General features: G+C 40.9%; 2 protein-coding genes across 2 annotated transcripts; one reads left to right on the plus strand and one right to left on the minus strand.

The window, feature by feature from the left end:
- Positions 1 to 1133: 1133 nt before the first annotated feature.
- LOC129836213 (zinc finger protein 883) lies at positions 1134 to 6248 on the minus strand. Its single transcript, XM_055902076.1, has 2 exons — positions 6096 to 6248; positions 1134 to 4837 (listed from the first exon to the last, which is right to left on the minus strand). Exon 2 carries the CDS (start codon positions 4759 to 4761, stop codon positions 3361 to 3363), a length of 1401 nt encoding a protein of 466 aa, XP_055758051.1. The 5' UTR covers positions 4762 to 4837; positions 6096 to 6248; the 3' UTR covers positions 1134 to 3360.
- timm23b (translocase of inner mitochondrial membrane 23 homolog b (yeast)) lies at positions 5420 to 16023 on the plus strand. Its single transcript, XM_055901625.1, is given in 7 exon segments — positions 5420 to 5425; positions 10034 to 10290; positions 11759 to 11817; positions 11958 to 11977; positions 11979 to 12069; positions 14644 to 14673; positions 14676 to 16023. Coding segments are annotated over 7 exon segments (528 nt in total). The 3' UTR covers positions 14741 to 16023.
- Positions 16024 to 16032: the final 9 nt, after the last annotated feature.

Consider the following 16032-nt stretch of genomic DNA (forward strand, 5'->3'; position numbering starts at 1 on the left):
TGAATTCTAATAGAAACTTTTTTTTTTTTGGCCCACTCTCTCACTCTGTCCTTACAAATTCCTTTGAGTGGTTGCAGAGTAGCCTAACAGAAATTAGAAGAGCACTTCTCTGGGCGGTGTGGGTCCCCTCGAGGTTTTAGTGTGCTATAGTTGTTTATCACATTTAGAAAGACAGCAATTTGAATCAGAGGTTGTTGTCTGATAAGCTGTTCCCATATCTCTAGATAAAATAGCATTTGACTTACTATTTATGTAGCTGACATGAATCTGAATCAACATAAATCAAGAGGAACAGTGAGTAGGATTCCTTTGAGACAAATAGCCTGGGTCCCAGTCTGTTTAGCTATCATTCCATTCCTTGCCCTGCTAAACGTGTTTAGCAATGACACGGAGTACAAAGAGCAGAATGTTAGCAAAACAGGTTCTGGAACTCAGGCTGTGAGACAAATACTATTAGTTGCATGTCTTTTACACACTAAGGGCTCCATTCAATCTGTGTTGCGGAAATTCAGCGTTACAGCCTGATTGAAATTTAAAGGCAATGTTCCTGCGTTTGCGGAGACTGGATTCACGGTAAGCTGCAGATGAGGGTTTAATAGGAAATGACCTTTACATTTCTAGCACGCTATCTGTAACACTTGGGGCGATACAGATTGAATTGAGCCCTAATTGTTTGTGGCCCTGTGAGATCTTTTTGGAAGCAGATAAAGAAAACAAAATGTCATTATAAAGTTGAGTTAGTCAATAAACACTTAATTGTCTTAAATACGAGTAGAAGACCTGATAAATAAAATCAGTGCAAAAACTATTCTCTAACAATTTTTTGTAAAAGGAAGAAAAACGTCTTCTGTTTCTGTAATGGGTCAAGCTGACTGACTTCTTTAAAAAAAAAAGTGTTTTGCTGCCATCTAGTTGGGGGACATCAAATGACAGGTGAATTATCAACAGTAGCTGAACAACTTAACTCATTGAACATAAACAACACAAAATAAAATTCTACTCATTAGTCAAGAACCACTGAATAGTGGTAGCGCACAATCGAGTTATCAACTTAACTGATTTAGTTGTTCCAATATTCCGTAATCAACTATAGGCCTACTCATTTTTAAATATATTCAGGACATCATGGACCATTTCTTTCATGAATGGTTTATTACAAAAACGCAAGACAAAAACAAGTCAACTGTATTCTAATGGCAAACACAATACAAAAAACATACACCTCTCTATAGGATGTAGGTCCGCTGCATCAAAAAAAAAAAGAATGACAGCGAAAAAAGAAAACGATATGAGTTTCAGAATCTAAAAAGGCAGAGATTGCTGAAAAACAAAAGAGAGGAGAATATTGTTTGCCACTGGAGAAAAAAGGCCAGAACCACAACTGAAAACCAAACCAAATAAAACTGAACTCAATGAAGGTCTGTTTTGAGGGGAACCAGGGGAATTTAGCTCTTCAAACCAACATTAACTTACATAAATACAAGGAAGGTAGCAAGCTTTTTTCATCATTTTTTTCTTTCTTCAATTATCAGTGTGGGTGCAATAGACTGGGTCTGTGCTAGATACATGCCTCTACACACTTTCAAGAAATAAGAAAAAGAAACAGAGGTTAGATGTGACAATTCAATTCCAATTTAAACAGCAAAAATGGTATTCACAAGGTCAAATGTCGATAATTGTTCAGAGTATCCTGGTTGTGTTTAAAGCAAATATAAACATCAAACAAGGAGATAAGTTGAGCACTTTCAACAGATAACTGAACAGTTTAACTGGAAAATAAAATCCATCTGGCTATGCATGTATACAAGCATTATTTGAAAGCTTTGATGATATACAGTAAGTAGTTGGCAGCACTTGATAATATTTCTGTGAATAGTCATGGATTTTGTGAGAGGTTACATCTGAAAAGGTGGAACTTGGGGGCAAATGGGGAAGGCTTTGCCACCGAAAAGATGTTTTCAACTATAGCCATTGTGAATCACATTCACTGCCATTTAAATTGCACCTTTGTTCCCAATTCATAAATAAGTAGTGCAGTTTCCCCTACAACCTCAATAGACAAATACTTGTACAAAATATGAAATCCCTAACCTCAGGAATATTTGAAGGTATTTGTCAAAATACACTGCACATATTAAATATCTCAATTATTCTCACTTTCACAAATGCAATGTTTTACACACACGCACAGCAGATGTAAAAACGACATATATTGTAACTATTCTCAAGATATATTCATCATGCATACATATATATGGAGTCAATTTTATACTTTGTGGTAATTGCAGTCAGTATATGTTGACAAATACCACATATAGTATTTTCAAGTTCTAAGGATATGATTGGACTTCATATTTCGACATTAAAATCCTTAAATCAACAATCTGAACGTTCATCCGAACTCTGTGTAGTAGAACTAAACGGTCTAAGCATTCATACTACATAAAAACTTGGTTGATCACTCGATGCTAGCAGTTCTCAAAAAAAAGATGCAACAAAGTAATTATCCCAAATATATAGAAAAAGATGTTTTGTTTTTTCATTTCACCACTGTGTGTTGTCATTGAGATCATAAACAAGTGATGTTAAGTAGGGGATGGGAAAGTAACATGTGCCAGCTTTCTGATTGAAGGATTCATCTTAGCACATTTATTGGAAATGCCTGGATTCAATCAACCTTCTTTAGTTTCTCATAAAGTACTTCACTGTTTTGATTTTATTGATGGTTGGTTTGAGAGTCATAGATTACTTGCGTGAACTGAACAGATAGAGTAAATCTTGAAGATAAACCATAGAAGCTTGATTGAACCAGGGACTGTGTGTGGTGGCATGCAGACATCACATTAATCCCCTAGAGGTCAAATCCTGATTTAGTTTGATGGCAAGGTTCATTTTGACCTTTATCATGTCACGGAAATAAAAAATGTATTATATACAGAAAAAGAGGAAATGGGTTTGCTCAACAGCAGAAACATTTTATAGCAGTTTTATTTTGATGATGTGTAGCAAGGGTGGCATCCTAACACGGCTGATATACTACACAGATGGTACGGTATACTTCACATCTGGCAAAACTCTAGCAACACTTTCACCCTAACCCTGACCAAAAGGGAATGTGAACTAAATAAATCTAAATATTTATTTGCATGGGCAGCAGAGGACAACACAGTCAGTGTAATCTAGGGGGAAAAAAATATGCAATTTTCTGATACCATACCACAAGTCATCATCACACACACGTTATATACTCAAGAGTAATGCCAATTCAAGTCCGAAACAAGATCCCCAAAAACCTCCCAACCCCTGAAAGCCAGAGTAGTAAGCTGTGTGTGGATAGTTGAGAGCAGACCACTACTGCTCTCACTCAGAGTCTGAATCAAGTGGTGCCATCTCATCTATGCCCTTCCACTGGCGCTGGTGGGCCTCCTCGGCGTGCTGCCGCTTGTGCCTGGAGTAGCTAGACGAGTGCACAAATGTCTTGTTGCAGGTGGTGCATTCGTACTTGCCCCCTGTGGAGTGAGATCTCTCATGGTGGTGGAGGTTGGACAACCTGGCGAAGGTCTTTTTACAGTAAGAGCAGCTGAACTTGTCTCCCTTGTGCATTTGCTGGTGCCTGGCGAGGCTCTGCGCCTGGCTGAAGTGCTTGTCACACTGCTCGCATGCATATTGTCCTTCCTCTTCCTCAGAGACTGATGTTTGGCGCTGCCGCTGGCGCTTGGCAGCTCTTGACCGCTTGTTCTTCTTGCAGAGGGTGTAGAAGTTGGGTTTGTCCCTCGAGCACAACTTGAGGCGTATTTTCAAGTCTGAGGACTTGGTGAGACTGTCTTTACCCTGGGCATAGTTATTCAGAAGATCCTTGACATGAGAGACTTGGTGTTTCGAGAGGCCAATGGAGTTCTTGAAGGTCATGTCACATTGTGTACACGCGTAGAACTTCTCTCCAGGGAGATTCTTCTCGATCGGGAACTTCTTCTCGCCAGGGATCTTCTTCGCACCAGCCTGCTTTTTATTTTTCCTGCTGCCAGGCGGGCGGCGGACATAACTGATTTCTGCAGGTCGAACACCAGAGGGAATACCCTTCCCTTTTTTGTGGATGAGCCTATGACGCGACAAGCTGGAGCTGTGGTTAAAATCCTTCCCACAGATGTTGCATGGGTAAACTCTCATGCCCCGATGTGTTCTCATATGAGTGCCGAGAGCTCTTCTGCTTTTGAATCGCATTGCACACTGCGTGCATTTATATTTGTTCCCCTCACCTGACCCTGTATCCATTTGCTTGTTTGGGGGTAGGGGTGCCTTTCCTGTGTGCAATTGCTGGTGTCTTGAGAGGCTTGAGGAATGACTGTAGCACTTCCCACAGTAGTTGCAGCTGTAGTTTCCCCCTGGTGAGCTATATTCCCCTTTCTCCGAGCCTGAATCAGAGCCATCTCCAACAGGGACCAGATGGCTACTCCCTGGCTCAGTGTGGTCATCCTCATCAGAGTCGTTTACTATGACACTCTGTTCTGCAATGTCACAGCCAGGGAACTCCTCCTCATACTGGGCAAAAAAGGGCTCATCTGGCTCTGCCTTCACCTGGTCAAGATTCAGGCCAGATCCCTCGTCCGCCTCCTTTTTCACACAGGATATTGTGAACTTGGACCCGACCTCTGCCCACTTGACAACATATTCTATGGGCTGGGTGTCCAGTTCCACTGTGATGAAGTCTGCACCAAGTGCGTCCGGTTCAGACGAAGTCAAATCAGTTTCTGAGTCCTCCATTTGACCAGACCCTAAACGTCAATGTGTGTAACTTGTCGTCTTGTTATAATTACAGGGTCAACAGATTCCACCACTCCTAAAAGAGAGAAAAAAAGTAAAAACTGCTGTCAGCTGCCTAGCTAGATAGCTGTATGTCATCGTAACAAATTAACATCAACATCCAATATCAAAAATAAACAAGAACGTTTGAATATCACAGATTAAAACATTGACATAATTGTACTTTCACTATCGAAACGTGGAGTTGAATTGTGTACCGAGGAAGTGCTTTGCATTACGTTGACTGGAGGAAATGAAACAAAAAACGACTGCTTAAGTAGGTGTGGTGCTACGTTAAACGTTTGTATGAGCTTGAGCAAAACAACAAACTATTGATAATTACAGACTGTTAGTTAATACACTACATTTGACGTTGAATTACGCCACAATGACAGAAAATTACCAGACAAAGCTGCAACAATAAACAGGAAATACAGTAAGGTCTGGGATGAGCACAATGCATGATGGGAGTGGATTAAATCGGCTGTAACTAAAAGGCCGCATTACAACAGACAGATGTATAAAAAATTATTGCTTTCTTGTGCCCAAAACATAATCAAATCCTAAAATGACATCCAAGAACTATAGTGAATGACAAAGCAACATTGTCGCAGGGCGGATGCCGGTAGCTATATTGACCAAAGGGAGCTAGTAATGTATGTTTTATTAATTCCGCATTTTTAGCTCAGAAGGCGCTCTAGCTTAGACTACACACAAATACTCACAGCGGCGTGAATTCATCCCCCCCGCCATAAAAATAGCACCGAGCATTCAACATGGATTATGTTTTTTGCGTATTCATGCATTATTCAATCGATTTCTCAGACACATATTTCTCTATTGATCAAGCAGCATAGTACTGATCATGATAATACATTAAACAATGAACATGTCTACAGTCACTGATCATGTGGATCATCTTGGAAGGTTGACAGACTCAAGTCCAGCATCGATGACACATGCAGTTAGAGGGCATATAACCAGAGCCAAGGCTCGAGAGCTGGCTTCATACGATTTTCCACAGCAGATTCAGTGTCATCAGAAGTCCCCCCCCCCGTTACGAGATGGATTTTTTTTGACAGGAATTGCCACCAAACCGTGGCCCGAGCATATCACCCGGCAAAATGCTCATTGCAATAGACATGGCAAGATGGCTATATTTCGCATAACCAAGACGTTGTATCGTCACGTTTTAAAATTATAAGGCTGGTTATGTAGTCAAATTTGACGTATGAACAATTATACCGAAATAAGCGATGGTGCAAGTTAATAATGTTCTCGAGATGACTATTTACCGGGCTTTTATCCTTCTAGATTCGTTGTCTTGACCCTCGACGAAATTAGTCGATTCTGCCGCACCTCTGTCAGATCACAACCAGCGTCCACACGGATATCAAGCCTTGGCAATGGCTGCGTATCGTCACTGATTTTAAATATTGTGGATTGTCTAAACGCGTTGAAGGACAGTGTGTGGCAATCTAGCCACATGCATTTTCAATCCATGATATATACCGCTCCTGCGCAGCACGCATTGTATCTCGAATTTCATTGGGCAATGAACCAGAGAGGAACAGACGTCATTGGACAGGACATAGCATGTGCCGGGTGTCGTGAAAACTGTAGCAAACACTATTAAAACGGTTACATTATTCGCCTTCAGTCTATTACTTGTTAAGATAACATGTAAATATTACACATTATTAAATTAAATCGTAATAACCTCCACCCTTTCCCTTTCGAACCACCTAAATACCAAATGTATTGTCGAGCCAAACAAAGGACATCGAACATTGGCTTTACGGCTTTTTGAGTGACGTCATTTGGTGGCTGCAGAAACGAAAGGGGAAGCAAATGTCTACTGTTTTCTGATGATCTGGTGCTTCTGTTCTCAACCAGGGAGGGCCAACCGCAGCACCTAGATCTTCTGCACAGACGCTGTCAGACCTGGGCCCTGACAGTAAATCTCAGTAAGACAAAAATAATGGTGTTCCAAAAAAGGTCCAGTTACCAGGACCACGAATACAAATTCCATCTAGACACAGTTGCCCTAGAACACACAAATTATACATACCTCTGACTAAACATCACCGCCACAGGTAACTTCCACAAAGCTGTGAACGATCTGATAGACAAGGCACGAAGGGCCTTCTATGCCATCAAAACGAACATGAAATTTGACATACCAATTAGGATCTAGCTAAAAATACTTGAATCGGTTATAGAACCCATTGCTCTTTACAGTTGTGAGGTCTGGGGTCCGCTCACCAACCAATAATTTACAGAATGGGACAAACACCAAATTGAGACCCTGCATGCAGAATTCTGCAAAAATATCCTCTGTGTACAATGTAAAACACCAAATAATGGATGCAGAGCAGAATTAGGCCAATACCCGCTAATTCTCAAAATCCAGAAAAGAGCCGTTAAATTCTACAAACACCTAAAGGGAAGCAATTCCCAAACCTTCCATAACAAAGCCATCACCTACAGAGAAATTAACCTGGAGAAGAGCCCCCTAAGCAAGCTGGTCCTGGGGCTCTGTTCACAAACACAAACAGACCCCACAGAGCCCCAGGACAGCACCACAATTAGACCCAACCAAATCATGAGTATAAAGGTGAAATAAAATAAATAAATAAAATGAAAAAACAAAAAGATAATTACTTGACACATTGGAAAGAATTTACAAAAAAAACAGAGCACACTAGAATGCTATTTGACCCTAAACAGAGAGTACACAGTGGCAGAATACCTGAACACCGTGACTGACCCAAAATTAAGGAAATCTTTGACTATGTGAAAGGCCGCTGAAGGCAGACCTGGTTCTCAAGAGAAGACAGGCTATGTCCACACTGCCCACAAAATGAGGTAGAAACTGAGCTGCACTTCCCAACCTTCTGCCAAATGTATGACCATATTAGAGACACACATTTCCCTCAGATTACACAGACCCACAAAGAATTCGAAAAACACATCCAATTTTGATAAACTCCCATATCTATTAAGTGAAATACCACAGCGTGCAATCACAGCAGCATGATTTGTGACTTCTGCCACAAGAAAAGGGCAACCAGTGAAGAACAAACACAACCCATATTTATGTTTATTTATTTTCCCTTTTGTACATCATTACAACACTGTATATAGACATCATATGACATTTGACATGTCTTTATTCTTTCTGAACTTTTTTGAGTGTAATGTTTACTGTTATTTTTTACTGTTTATTATCTATTTCACTTTGCTTGTGCAATTTAAACATATGTTTCCCATGCCAATAAAGCCCCTTAAATTGAAATTGAATTGGAAGCGAGACACTACACTCACTGTTTCCCCACAGCTTTTTTCTAGTTTAATGAAAGTCAACGAACTATGTAGACCAGACCCAGCTGCTATTGCATTGATGTCTAAGGGAGACACACCCAGTTAAGTAGACCGAAACTGTCAACGCTAAAAGGCCTGCGTGAACTCTATTAAATTTATCCACCATCTTTGGATGGATGTCTTAAACAAGTCTGCTAACGTTACTAGCTAGCGGTCACTCTACTGTGTGGCTAACTAATACTTTAACTAGCTACATTTTTTGAAACTATTATCTAACTGGGTCGGAGTTGAGAAACTAGTAGTACACCCAATAATTTCAAAGAAGCTAACGGTAGCTAGCTAAGGTATAGAGATAAGTATTCAGTAATAGTAAGTTAGCTACCGTACCATACTCAGAAGATAGCTAACGTTAGTTAGCTCGTGTTAAGATAGCCAGAAACAAGACGAGGAAGCGCTAGCTAACATAGCATAGATAGCTAACAAACAGCCTGGGTTTGAATTAAATGCTCCCCAGAATAGCTGGTATATAGGCTAATGATAAATTGCAAGCCATCTAGTTACCTTTACCTAGGTGCGCTAATAGCTAATTCCTTGATTAAAGTAAGTTAACTAGCTAATTTCACTAACTAACTGAGCCAGGAAGGAAGAAATTCACAGGTTAATTAGGAAACATGGACAATACATCATCAAGTGGACCCAGTAAGGGTGGTTTCAGCATATTTGGTGGAGCATCGCCTGAATATTCAAACACTGAATTCGGCGTAAATTATTTCTCAACGTGATATGGAAAGACTGCAATTCAATTCGACCTATTTGATGTGGCCATGAGCATCAGCTGACTATTGTCTGTGTGTTTTTCTCTCCTCACGCATTGACTGGGATGAGCCCCGGCTCACCGTATTTTAAGATATTTTACACATGTGAGTTCCAGTTAGTATAATGAATGACTTTGGTTCACAAACTTGGAATCTGCCAGATTCATGACCTGGATCTACAATACAACAAATCGGATGTGTTTAGTTTTACTGGGGGAGGTCGGATAATGTAATTATGTACATGAGCACAACTGTAATTTTAGTCCCTTTCGAATCTGCCATGTTCATGATTTGGAATTTACATGGCAGGAGAGTAACAATTTCAGCCAGAATAACCTATTGTTTTGGCAAACTCTGATAATGCTAGTCCCGTGTTTTGGGAGAAATGTCTGAGTTTGACAGGTGTTGCTCGTGGTTTGAGAAATAAAACAACTGATCCGATCAATTTAACGAAGTGCTGCGAATGGCCTATATACTGTATGAAGGCCTTCATGTATCAACTTTCACAGTGAATGCTTTTGTTTATACGTTTTGTGCGAATGCATTCCCATCGCCAAATGCATCATTAAAAAAAATAGCGCAAATGTAATGCAACCTTTGCTGTTTAATAGATCGCAAAGCCGCATACAACTGAGCTAAACGTTTGGAAATGAAAAGTTAACTTTCTCATCTATAGCCTAAAAACGCATATCAAGTGCGCTGTTTGATGCACATCTGAAGGCTGGGGGGCATTTAGGACGTCTTCTTCTAAGGATCGCTAAACTATCCTAATGATTATGATCACACTTCCTCAATTCAAATATTATGGCGACTATATATTGTTTAGAAACTTTGGAACCAAGCTCAGTATAGCCTGTTATCGCCTGCACCTGTTGAAATATCTTCACGCCTAGAAAAAACCCTCCATATTTCCGTCATAATGTCAATTTTTAAAATATATATAAATAAAATAATAATTACATGGGGCAGTTTGGAATAAAATAATCCCGTCCGAATCGACCTCTGGAATAACGCACATGCTGTGGTAATAATGACATACCCAACGTTCTCTAGTAATACTAGTCCAGTGCTAATATCTTATAATATTACCACAGGACCCTGATGACTTAATTTTACCGACTGATGCCAACAAAGTCAGAGGCCGATTTGAACTGGCTTTCTTCACCATCGGAGGCTGTTCTATTACAGGTGAAATCTTGTTTTGACCCTTAGTCTCGCTCTTGAGCCTGTATGAAATGTCAAATATAATTGTGTATATTCTTGTTGGTGCTGCGGTTGGAGCTCATAACGGGCTCCGCATGGGTCTGTCAGAGACCAAAGACATGGCTTGCTCTAAGCCACGCAATGTACAGTGAGTTATCGACTCAATCCCCCGTCTTTGCACAAATTAATGGTCTTTTGGAGGCCGTGATTAAATTGGATCTCCTTCACAAGTTATTTCTGGATTTGAAAGACAAAGCAGATTAAGAGTTACATTCGTCTCAATCACTTTTTCAGTAGACTATTTATTATTACTCATTCTGGTATCAACCAGCAGAGGGCAGTCTTCACCAATTTGTTCAGTATGTGTCAAAATATTTAATATGGCTGGTTGATAATTTATCATGTTCTCCATTATGATTGCGCTGGTACAATGATTCAAGGGTTCCATTTGATCTTTCTAAAGGTATTTAAATGCATCTATATGGGTAATAATGTTTAAGCAGCAAGACTTTTGGCCAACCTCAATCTTATCAGTTGTGTGAACAATCTGCAATCTGTATTGATTCAACTAGTTGATTATTTGGGACTTAAATCTACTCAAAGTATACTCTGCTCCACGCAAAGAAGAAAAGCTAAGTGACATGCATGGATAATCTGACGTGACATGACATTAATCCATCATTTGTAATTATTAACACTGGACCTGCTTAGTTCACAGTGAGGATCTTACTCTGTGGTCCAAAGGTAAACTGCCGATGGGATCAGACCACTGCTAGAGAGAGGGGGGAGAAGCAGTGAATTATATACCTCTACATTTGCTGAAATTGATTCTCACCAAACCTCTTGGCTGAATTTATAATGCTGATAGGCAGCATCATTGTTTTCCCCAGTCGGTATCAGTAATAACACATTGTTCCATGGAAAACTGGATATAGGAGCCCTATATGATGGTGTTCTGTTGTAAATCTGACCTACGTTGTTGCTTTCACTGAGATTATGTCACACTCACCCGGCCATTGAATGACCCTGTGCTTAACACACCTGCGTCGACACACCTAACTTTTTAGTGCTGTAACACAGCTGGGTTTATCGGCCTTGTCAGCGCTCTTGACATCCCTAGCAATCACATGACTTAGTCCCTGTCAGGACAGGAGAAGGAGGGCGAAGTCTGCCTTGGCCACGGATAGATTGTGTTCACTGTAATGCCGACTCCAGTTGGAATATTGGTTTGACCCGGGTCATTCTTTTTCCAGCTGTTCGCTGTTAGAAGATAGACAGACAGTGTCATGTGCAGTGCAGTTGTACTGTTTGTCCATGTCTGAAGCTGAATCAGATCAATCATGAAGGTACAGCAGTCTAATTACATTATCATCTGACAGGCTGTTCAGCGCTTTGCCCGATGATCACTTCAACTCATGGATAACCCTTTTTGATATAGGATTTCCATATAAAGTGAAGCACAACTTCAACGGGCATGCATCAGGTTTTCAATACGCAGCCATTTTACTAGAACCTCTAATCGTAAATCAACCCTTGTATCACATTGACGTTGTCAGAGTTGGTGTTTAGACTGTAGATGTCTGTGTTTTTAATGGATATGATATCCTCACTTTTAGGCTCCTAAATCTGGTGACCCACCAAGGAGCGACATGGGCGAACACACTTGGTTCACTGGGTGAGTGCCGTCATTCCCCACCAGAGGATTGACGCAGTCGTTGGTGTCATTTGAGCAGTGCCACACATTGGCATACTGTTATTGTTGTTTCTATTGAGATAATGTGGCATTAATTCACCTGTATGCTTTTGTGTCCTCAGCTTGGTTGTACAGTGTGTTTGGGGGTGGCCATCGAGAAGGCACGGGGAGCAGAGGATGACATCAACACTGTTGCTGCTGGGACAATGAAAGGCATGCTGTACAAGTCCACAGGCTGGTAGAGGAACTTTTTTAAAATTAAAATAAATAAATAAATTTAAAAACAGCAAACAAACACCAGTACAATAGCTGGCTGGATAGTATGATGTTGAATGCAGAACGGCAAAATCCGATTTGTTATCTGGAAACATTTCCTCATGTCTCCTCAACCCCCCCCCCCACCCCACACACACACAGAGACAGAGAGACAGACAGACAGACCATGATAAACACTTCTAGATTTCCCCCCCAGCATATTCTTTTTAGTGGAAGCTAATAGAAAATACCAATCTAGGACTTTCTGGTTTGGTCGACCAGGAAAACCTGATGGTTTGTCTCAATGGTTAAACAGGTTTTGACATGCTTCTAATTTTCCTTGTAGATTCCACTTAAAACTCCACTCAGATGTCTGCATGTGATTGAAAGAGGTTGTTGCAGACACCACTTCCTGGTTAGACTGATGACGGGTTCAGTGAGTTTGGAGGGAGGGACAGTAGGCTGTAATTGCCAGATTTTGTTATCATATAGACCGTATCTAGACAGGACACTTCTCTGCTGCCAACATTTCCCAGCATGCGTCGCACCAAATTCATGAGGGGAAGAATTTCGAAAGCTCGCACTGGACTACACTGCTATATCACTGGGAGGGAGGGGCGTGGGTACAGCATCAGCCAGAGGGGTTAAGGACACCCAACTAAATACACAACCATGGGATCAACAACGGGTTTTAGCTTTAGAGTTCATATACTGTTAAGGTTGTCACATGAACACTGCTCCCCTGTCCGAGTTGACCCCACGGGTTTTCTTTGCCAGACAACTATTATTTCTGGTATGAACATGCTTGAAACTCGTCAAACAGACATACTGTCTGTCACATTTTAAACGTTAGACTCACATGTAGTCTCTGTAAAATCTTTCCCTTTCTGACTTTTTATGGTACAAAACAAAGTCTAGTTATGCTACTTTTTTCAAGGTTGATTTACTCTTGTTTATACACTCTCCATCTGTGTAAAAGCCCTGCTGTTAAAAAAAACAACATGGTTTTGATCACACGCCATTGAAGCTGTGCTGCTGAGTCAAATGTCAAACTAAGGCCATGGTCGTAATATCTCTGTCACTGATGTGTTCAACATCTAGAATTCCACTCATGCAATGTGTCCATTGGAAATTAATCAAGTGAAGAGGTGCCTGCTTCCAGTTAGAGTTTGTCTTGTCTAGACCAGAGTCATTTCTCTCTGTATGGCCCTGACCTTCACCAGTAAGAACACTCAGATGGAATCTGATCAACATTAAAAACAAATATTATGGACTTGCATTTGTGTGACTTGCTAACACACGTCACTAAACCTTGCAGCAAAACGTCTAGACATGCAGATCATTTCTTACGTCCATTAGGGAAGTAGGATAAACATAGCTAGTTGGACTTTTTGTTGTTGTCCTGAGGCAACTGGCAACCAACCTGCATAATTGTAACATTATCCCATTGTGCTGATGCCTCTGCTAGCTGAGTCTGCCTCCCATTCAATTTGGTTTCAGACTAGTGGTTCATTGAGAAGTCTCTTAATAGTAGTGGTAGTGATTCACACAGCGTCATAGTGGGATATGAATAACAATCCTGACACACACAAAGGAAAATAAATGTTTTGTATCTAGCTACAGTGCCCAACCCTATCACATAGCCTAATATGAAGGGATCTTCATTCTCTTAGAAAAATTCCCTGGTGGTGCATACGGCGAATGGAAATGATCCAAAAGCAGTTCAATGAGGTGTTTTGGACAATGACAGCATGTTTTGCATTCTCCCTGCATCAGTGCTCTGCTCTCATGGTTGTGGGCTCCCTTGTGTGGGTAGGTAGGGTGTTGTAATTCAAGCAACCTCTGTCTTCCTGCCATGGTGACATAAGCACCCCTACTGCATCACACACACTTATCTAGGGGCTGCTGGTTGTGGGTGTGGGCCTGTGGCTGCAGTACGAGAGAACTTATCAGTCTTGTCCCTTACCGCTGTATGGGGCCAGGGACAGCCAACCATGCTGCTACTCAGCTCTCCTGATAAAGACGTGTTGGGTTTGCCTTTGCTTCTGCGTGCCCATAGCAATGGCTTCTCATTGAGACGCTTTGCTATTCAAACCTGATCCTGAGCTGTAAGCTGATCTTGTGTACTTTCCTACGTTTCTATGTGAAATCATGCTTAGTGCTGATGATTTACACCATCGTGGTAACTGTCACTCAACCCCGCCTGGTGCATAGGGCATCGTGTTAACTAGGGTCCCATTAACCAATGAAGACATATCCCACTGTTGCTGTTAGCTGTGCGTACTTTCCAGGTTCCATAGGCGTGTGCAAATTCCCACCAACAAACTGCCCTTTTACAATGCCTTTGTCAAGAGTCAGTGTTGAATGTAGACTGTGGAAACATACCTCATGTCTTTGTTCTATTGTGGCTGTGTAGGGGGGGTGGTTAGCTGCTAGATGTCTCTGTGGTACTAGAATTCCATTCGTTCCTTCACTGTTTATATTGTTGGTTTGATATCAGTGTTGGCTGGTTAGGTTTGACTTGTGTGACTGACAGTTTGTGTTTTTTTATAGGGGGTGTACGTGGACCAGCGCGAGGGGGCCTGGCTCTGTCATCTCTCTATATAACAACTGGGACCACCTGAAGGGAAACCCTCCCACCCACTACTGATGGAACATTGACCAGTCAAAACATTTCCCCAAATATATCTTGATTCCTTTGTAGACATATCCTCCCTTTCCGTAATAACTTATCTTGTACCCGAGTTAGGCCCCTAAATTTGCATTAGTTTGACCTAATTTATGCTGTAATGCACATCAACGTTGCACATTCTGATGTGTATCAATTTTTTGCTGGTGTTAGGATTCATTGCTGTGACTATCTGATCAACTGTCTATGCAGAGCTTTTCCCTGAATTGCACTGTCTGTAAATGTCACGTTGAATCAGTATTATTGACTGACTTGAATGTTGTTGCAAAGATTGAATGCTGTCTTACTGAAGTGAAAGGTGGAGTTGCTTCCTACAGATGTCTACATAAGTATCTCATTCCACAACTTTGCATGTGGTAATTTGCAAATGTTTGCGTTATTATTCCAAGAGAATGTTACTGTTAATTTTATTACAAAAACAAGTCAGTTTGTTAAACTAAGGGAACATAATGTCCTGCTTTCTATAAAATGTATGATTTCCTTTATCAGTAATGTCTTACCAAGCCATCTTGTGATTTCACCTGACTTGCAAAGATGTAAAAAGAGGCTATCAAGTCAGTTCTGCTCATCACTGTAAACAAATATCAAGAAGTAATGATTATTTTGCTGTTTCAAAGGTTGCAGTCATTGAGTTCAATCATATTTGACACTGATCTGTATGTTGAATTAGATTGGTCCTCACATTTGTTTACTTGTGACAGGTTTTGCTACATGAAGTTTCTGCAGTTCCAGAAAAAGAAAAATGGTAACGGGGCAAAGAAGTTAACCCACTTGTCTCTACAGTCTTGGCACGGTTCTATTGGTCTAAAACCCTTTAAAAATAGATCGAAGTTTGTTTGCAGATTCTATATAGAACACTTGCAGCAGTTGTAGGGTATTCAAGAAATGTGAGCTATGCACTTCTTGACTCAACCCATTTCAGTGAGGGGGTGTCTGAGTAGATATAGGCCATAGGTTGAGGCCATCACATGCACAGGCAGGGAGAAACAAAGACGCCTGTGCATTGAGTTCAGAGTATGGTTGATCTGTGGCCAATCTCTGTCATCGGTAATCATGGGAAGACTGGTGGAACTTGTTGGTCTGACATGGCTTATCTAATCCACAATAGTTGGGTACACAACTCCATTGTGACAGCAGCAAATATTGTCATCAGCACAACATTGGTTAATGCTTCACTGTGCATTTCTCCAGACGAATTGTCCATGCTTGCAACTTGGTTTGGGCAATAAAAAGAAGTTCAAACACTTGATTTA

Source organism: Salvelinus fontinalis, chromosome 37 (assembly GCF_029448725.1).
Source record: "Salvelinus fontinalis isolate EN_2023a chromosome 37, ASM2944872v1, whole genome shotgun sequence".
NCBI classification, from domain to species: domain Eukaryota; kingdom Metazoa; phylum Chordata; class Actinopteri; order Salmoniformes; family Salmonidae; genus Salvelinus; species Salvelinus fontinalis.